The sequence below is a fragment of the Penaeus japonicus genome, unplaced genomic scaffold, assembly GCF_977035675.1.
Source record: "Penaeus japonicus unplaced genomic scaffold, GWHDUDI00000001_assembly GWHDUDI00000010, whole genome shotgun sequence".
In the NCBI taxonomy this organism is placed as follows: Eukaryota; Metazoa; Arthropoda; class Malacostraca; order Decapoda; family Penaeidae; genus Penaeus; species Penaeus japonicus.
Window position 1 is genome coordinate 28,264,568 of NW_028234412.1, and position 7,500 is coordinate 28,272,067.

At 36.5% G+C, this 7,500-nt stretch overlaps 1 protein-coding gene across 4 annotated transcripts in view; it reads right to left on the reverse strand.

Moving 5' to 3' along the window:
* The window catches only part of LOC122266190 (uncharacterized), a 438,286-nt gene that overhangs the window by 430,157 nt on the left and 629 nt on the right, over nucleotides 1–7,500 (reverse strand). For all 4 annotated transcript variants that reach the window (XR_015191349.1, XM_086541139.1, XM_043035802.2 and 1 more), the window contains exons 2-4: nucleotides 2,199–2,345; nucleotides 1,844–1,920; nucleotides 1–825 (exon numbers count right to left, since the gene is read on the reverse strand). The exon at nucleotides 1–825 is cut by the window's left edge and continues 103 nt beyond it. Coding sequence is in view for 3 of the 4 variants with exons in the window: in XM_086541139.1 (XP_086397265.1) it covers nucleotides 1–825; nucleotides 1,844–1,920; nucleotides 2,199–2,305 (1,009 nt within the window). In the remaining variant the exon portion in view is untranslated. The remainder of the gene's footprint in view (nucleotides 826–1,843; nucleotides 1,921–2,198; nucleotides 2,346–7,500) is intronic.

The window sequence follows — 7,500 nt, forward strand, 5'->3', positions numbered from 1 at the left end:
ACAGCGAGTGACGGTGAAGCTCTGAATCCGGCATAGGTTCGCTTGCAGGTGAAGCTTCGTTAGCAAGTGAAGCTTTATTATCCGGTGAAGTTTTGTTAGCAGGTGAAGCTTTATTATCCGGTGAAGCTTCGTTAGCAGGTGGAGCTTTGTTATCCGGTGAAGCAACGTTATCAGGTGAAGCTTCGTTAGCAGGTGGAGCTTCGTTAGCAGGTGAAGCTTCGTTAGCAGGTGGAGCTTCGTTAGCAGGTGGAGCTTCGTTAGCAGTTGAAGCTTCGTTAGCAGATGGAGCTTCGTTAGCAGTTGAAGCTTCGTTAGCAGATGGAGCTTCGTTAGCAGTTGAAGCTTCGTTAGCAGGTGGAGCTTCGTTAGCAGGTGGAGCTTCGTTAGCAGGTGGAGCTTCGTTAGCAGGTGGAGCTTCGTTAGCAGGTGGAGCTTCGTTAGCAGGTGGAGCTTCGTCAGCAGGTGGAGCTTCGTTTGTCAGTGAAGCTCCGTTAGCAGGTGAAGCATCGTTATCAGGTGAGGATTTGTTAGTCAGTGAAGCTATGTTAGCAGGTGGAGCTTCGTTAGCAGATGGAGCTTCGTTAGCAGTTGAAGCTTCGTCAGCAGGTGGAGCTTCGTTTGTCAGTGAAGCTATGTTAGCAGGTGGAGCTTCGTTAGCAGATGAAGCTCCGTTAGCAGGCGAAGCTTCTTTGACAGGTGAAGCTTCGTTAGTCAGTGAGGCTCCGTTAGCAGGTGAAGCCTCGAACAATGGAAGTTTGATAGGCTCTTCTTGTGGTTGTTGTGGTTGTTTTGGGTGGTGATAGAGGGCACTGGCTGGGGGTTCGTCTGGGGGAGGGAGGGGGGGGGGTTGGGTTGTTATAACTTTCTTATGATTAAAGATTTGTTAATTTGATTATCGTTATTATTGTCGCTGCTATCACCATCATGATATCTTTATTATTATTATTGTTTTCATTATCTTTATTATCATTATTAATTGTTATTGTTACTATCATCGTTATTCATACTGTTATCATCATAATTTTTTATATCATCATAATTTTTGTCCTTATTATTGTCATCATTATTATTGTTATCAACTTATTATCATAATTATCGTTTTCAACTTAATACCGTTATTAACACATCATTATCATCATTATTATTAGTGTTAATAGTAATACAATCATTATCATTATCACTATTATTTTTCTCATCATTATTCTTATAATTATCTTTATCATTTTATTGCTTAATCGACTAATTGCAACATGTGCAACAAGAACAACAAAACCAATAACAACAGGGATAATTAAAGCAATGATCATAATAATAATAGTGATAACAGTGATGGCGATAATAACACAAATAATTATTATAATAACGATAATGATAGTAATAATGACAATTATGATAATGATGATAATGATACTGATACTGATAACGAATAACAATGATAATAACAACAATAATTGCATTCAAAATTTTAAAAATGCTTAAAAATATATAAAATATATTTTAAAAGATTATATATATATATAAAATATATTAAAAAATCAGTAATGATAACAGTTTAATACGTAACCCACACATGAAATACAGATATATTCTGATATATCAATTAAGATTACAATTGTTTTTGTAGTTGTTTTAATTAAACGTGAAACGAGTGATCAGAAGCTAATAGAATTTTATAATGAGAGTCTGAAGGACAAGGGTCAATAATTGTTGTTTTTACGATTAAATTAGTCGACAAATAAACTGAATGGAAATGTGACACTTTTTATATTCTCGGAATCATATATCAATTCTGTGTGGTTTGCAATGAAAATATGTTGCAATTAAGAGCTGAAATGATAATTACCGGTAATTCTGACTGTACTCGCGTTCTGATGTGTGGTGTTCTTATGCTCCTTCCCGGGCCCCGGTTCTGCCACAAGGCTGTAGGATGAAAAATGTACTTATAACTCGTTGGGTGGATAAATGTATCCATAATTGCACATTTATCTGGATATATATGTCAATATGTTTCAGCATTTCTATTTCTATGTTTTTGACTTTGTCTGTTTGCACAAACACACACACACACACACAAACACACACACACACACCCACACACACACACACACACACACACACACACACACAAACAAACACACACACACACAAACACAAACACACAAACACACCGAACACACACACACACACACAATACTAACCGCAGTAGAAATATCTGTATCACGGCCACGACCATCAGGATAAGCGTCATCGTTGTCATGGCAACCCACAGGTGCGTCAGCCTCCTTGCTAAGGGCGACGCTAGCATCACGTGGTAGGAGGAGGGAGCAGGTAGGATAAAAAACAATCTGGAAACGAGAGGGATAATGAGAGAGAGAAATAAAATGAAAGAAAGAATAAGAGAGAAAGAGAGAGAGAGAGAGAGTAAGAGAGGGGGAAGAGAGAGAGAGAGAAAGGGAGAGAGGGAGTAAGAGAGAGGGGAAGAGAGAGAGATAGAGAGAGAGGGAGAGAGAGAGAGAGAGAAAGGAAGAGAGAGGGGAAGAGAGAGAGAGAGGGAATAACAGAGAGAGAGAGAGAGAGAGAGAGAGAGAGAAAGGGAGAGAGGGAGTAAGAGAGAGGGGATGAGAGAGAGAAAGGGAGAGAGGGAGTAAGAGAGAGGGGAAGAGAGAGAGAGAGAGAGAAACGGAGAGAGAGGGGAAGAGAGAGAGAGAGGGAATAAGAGAGAGAGAGAGAGACAGACAGACAGAGAGAGAGAGACAGAGAGAGAGAGAGAGAGAGAGAGAGGGAGATCGCTACAGACACATACACAGAAAGAGAGAAAGACAGACAGAGAGAGAGAGAGAGAGAGAGAGGGAGATCGCTACAGACACATAGACAGAAAGAGAGAAAGACAGACAGAGAGAGGCCGCTAAAAACACATACACACACACAGAAAAAAGCAAAAGCGATAGATGGCTAGATAGATAGATAGATAGACACAAAGAGAGAGAGAGAGGGAGAGAGAAAGAGGGAGAGAGAGAGAAAGAGAGAGAAAGAGGGAGAGAGAGAGAAAGAGAGAGAGAGCGAGAGAGAGAGAGAGAGAGAGAGAAAGAGAGAGAGAGAGAGAGAATGAGAGAGAGAGAGAGAGAGAGAGAGAGAGACCGGTACAAACACAACTACACACACAGAAAAAAAATCAAGAAATAGATAGATAAACAGATAGATAGATAGATAGACAGAGATAGAGAGACCGGTACAATTCCCATGAATTATTTTATAAATGAAAACATATGTATTATAGCTGCATTTGGCTTGATTTTTTAACCATTTTAGTTGAATAATATGTGGGGTGATGTGATCGAACCTACTAACATTACCTAATGCAACTTTTGCAGCAAAGTTTTGTAGTCTTTGTACTTTCTGCATTAGGGTTAGACCCCCAAACATTTAAGCAATAATTAATGATACTCAGAGCAAGAGTTTGTACAACCGTGATTCTTGTTTCTGTAGGGATTTGATTTTTTTATATGATTAAGATATATCATGTATGTTATCAACATGGGATTCAAACGTTATATATCTGTCGAAGTGTATTCCTAGATTTTTTTACTGAAGTACTTGGTATATTTTGGCAGCTTTCGAAATCTATGGTTGTGTCTGGGAATTTTAGCTAAATTTGGGCGACTACATTACGTTTTTTTGTGGATTTATTTTAAGGCCATTGATGTCAAAATATCGTTTTGCTTGAACAAGAATGTCTGAAGTGTTTGTTATCAATGCATCTAAATTGTTCACTGAGTCATCGGCGTATTGTATTAGTTGGCAGTTATGGACTATGGTTGATAAATCATTAATGAAAATTGTGAATAAGATCGGGCCTAATATAGTTCCTTGTGGAACACCGAAATAGACTGGTTCTTATGATGATATATGCTCATTAATTTTTACCGATTGGGTTCTTGTATTTAGATAGCTGTCAAACCAATGGGTATCAATTCTTCGACACGAAGAGAGAGAGAGAGAGAGAGAGAGAGAGAGAGAGAGAGAGACAGATTCAGACAGACAGTCCGACAGACAGACAGCCAAAGACATCTTGGCAATACATTAATTTTAAACTTTCTGCTTTTCCTCCTGATGTACATGGATTGAGAAGCAGAAATATACATAAAACTGTATCCATACAACCTTGCAGGCACAGGAGAAAGAGGGACAGAGAGAAAGAGAGACAGAGAGAAAGAGGGACAGAGAGAAAGAGGGACAGAGAGAAAGAGGGACAGAGAGAAAGAAGGACAGAGAGAAAGAGGGACAGAGAGAATGTGTTCATTTCTAGAAGCGAATCTGCTGCGTCTTTGTATGTGGGTGTGGGTGTTTCTGTTTGTTTGTCTGTTTATGCATGTGTGTTCATGTGTGTGTTTGTGTGTTTGTTTGTTCTGTTTATGCATGTGTGTTGATGTGTGTGTTTGTGTTTGTGTGTGTGTCTGTTTATGTTTGTTTGTCTTTATATAAATGTGTGTTCATGTCTGTGTTTGTGTTTATGCGTATGTCTGTTTCTGTTTATGTATATGTGTTCATGTTTGTGTAATGTGTGTGTATCTGTTTCTGTTTGCTTGTCTGTTTATATATGTGTTCATGTGTGTGTGTACGTGTGTGTGTTTGTGTTTGTGCGTGTGTTTCTGTTTGCTTGTCTGTTTATGTATGTTTGTATTTATATGTGGAAGAGTAGGGTAAATATCTGTCTAAATATATGTAAGCATGGATCTGTCTGCCAAAGTATATGTGTGCATGGGTATACTTGTTTATTTGTCTGTATGCGTGAGCTCGAATTCACGTCCTTGTATGTATACATGTGTGTGTGCGTGTGTGTGAGCTTGTGGTATGTGCGTGCGTAGGGGCGTGCGAGTCTGTGCATGTATGTAAAAAATATATGCGTGTTTGCATTACATTCTTCAAGCAGCTGATGTATGCACATTGCAGCCACTCGGAAAAAATAAAATCTTTTGCTGATCATAAAATTCAAGAGACTGTCAACTTGAGAAAAAAAAGTATGTATATCTAAATAAAGGAAAAAAAAAGAACATCTAGAAGCGAAAAGCGTGTGACATATGTTGTTTTCACCCAAAATATAAGATGAAAATGATGATATTTATAATGATAATAAAATAAATAAAAATATTACTACACAGATATATAGATAGAATATAAACACATAAATGAATCCATAGACATCTAAGTTTATAAATGAATAGATAAATGAATAGATGGAAAAACATGAAAAAATGGATAGAGTGAGAGACAGAAAGGAATGAATAGAGAGAGAGAAAGAAAGAGGAAGATAGAGAGAGAAAGAAAGAGGAAGATAGAGAGAGAAATAAATGTATATTGAGAGAAAAAATGGATAGAGAGAGAAAGAAAGATAGAGAAATAGATAGATAGATAGAGAGAGAAACAAAGATAGAAATAAGTCATACTCTCCCGTATGATATATAACATTATTTTTCTTCTATATTCTCTCTTATTATCTAACCATTATCACTCCTTTTGGCAGAGAAGAAAGGGAAAAAGATAACGACGAAAGAAATAAAGAGTGGAGAAGAAGAAATAGTGAAATAGGAAGATGGGGAGGAAGAGTGAGGAGGAGAGGAAGAAATAGAAAGGACGACGGAGAAATGGAGAATAAGGAAGAAATAGAAAATAAAAGAGAACGAGGGAGAAAAGGAAAGAAAACAAAGAAAGAGAAAGAGGAAGAACAATAAAGGGAGAAATAAATAAAAAGAATAAGATTTTAAAAAAAATGAGAGTAATGGACAGGAACAAATGTTGACAGAGGAAAGATGGGGATAAAGAAGAGGGATGTGAGGAAAAACAATAAAAAAAGAAGACAAAGAAGAAAAGAAAAAAAACAGAAGAGAAAGAAATTGAAAAAGAGGAAGAAATAGAAGGAAAGGAAGACATATAAAATTATGACGGTATGGAAAAGGAGGAAGAGAGAAGAGAAGAAGACATAACGAAATAAGATGAGGAGAAAGAGGAAGGGAGAGGAAGAAATATAAGAAAAGGAAAATGAAATGAGTAGAATATAGAAGGAGAAAGAGAAAGAGAAAAGAAATATCGTGATGGGATAGAAATGAAGAGAGGAGAAATGGCGAATAGGAAGACGAGGAAAAAGAAGAAAGAGGAGAGACAGAGATAGGAAAAAATGTAAGAAATACGGTATAGGAATAGGAAGAGATATGAAGAAGATAGGGAATAAGAGAGAGAGAGAGAGAGAGAGAGAGAGAGAGAGAGAGAGGGTGAGAGAGAGAAGAAGAGACAGAAAGAAAAAGCACTGGAGAGACCAAGAGAGAAAACGAAATGGAGAGAGAGAGAGAAAGAAATAGAAGGAATAAGAAGCAAGAAAGAGAAAAAGTATAAGTAGATGAAATTGTTAAATATATGAAAGGGAGAAGAAATAAAAAAAAATAAAAAAAAAATAAAAAGAAAATAAATAAAATGAAGAAATAAAACATTAAAACTATAAAACACAAGAGAGAAAAATAATAAACATATGAGAAACTAGAAAAGAATAAAACAAAAAACGTATAAACGATAAAGCGAAAGAGTAAGTGAACTAGAAGAAAATAATAATAATAATAATGTGATGGTAAAAAACAACAACATCATAATTAATTTAGATTTAGAGAGAAGAAAAGTGTATGTGTGGGATGATATGGGGCACACACACAAACACATACATGTATACATATACATGCATACATATATATATATATATATATATATATATATAGAGAGAGAGAGAGAGAGAGAGAGAGAGAGAGAGAGAGAGAGAGAGAGAGAGAGAGAGAGAGAGATAAAAGAGAGAGAGAGATAAAAGAGAGAGAGAGATAGAGAAGGAGAGATAGATAGATAGATAGATAGAGAGAGAGAGAGACGCAAAAACAGAGAAGAAAGAAAAGGAACTTAAACGATTTGTTGCAAACTAAGTTGATGATGAGCACACATGTCAACTTACAGTCCAGTGAAAAAAAAAAATCTGAATTCTAAGAAAAATCATTCTGTTACCATTATCTATAAAGAACAAGCTGTTTGTGTATGTGTGTATGTGTATGTGTGTGTGTGTTTGTGTGTGTTTGTGTGTGTGTGTGTGTGGTTGCATGTCTGTGTGTCTGTTGGTATGCGTGAGTCTATGTTTTATGTATATGCGTGTCTATGTATGTATATTTAAGTATAATGTATTCAAAACGCAAAGGATATACATTACCCCCCCCCAACACCTACCCACACCCACACACACACACACACAGACACACACAGACACACAAACACACACATAAATACTCTATCAATTATATCACACTCACATTTCTGTTCGAACTTAGATATACACTCAAGAAAGAAATATATTTTCATCCCACTTCACTCACAAAGAAAAAAAAGTGAATAAAATCACATTTAAAGTCACAATGTTGTTGGTATTGACACATTTTGTTGCTGATATTTATGTTTTTTTGCCCATGTGCACTTGCG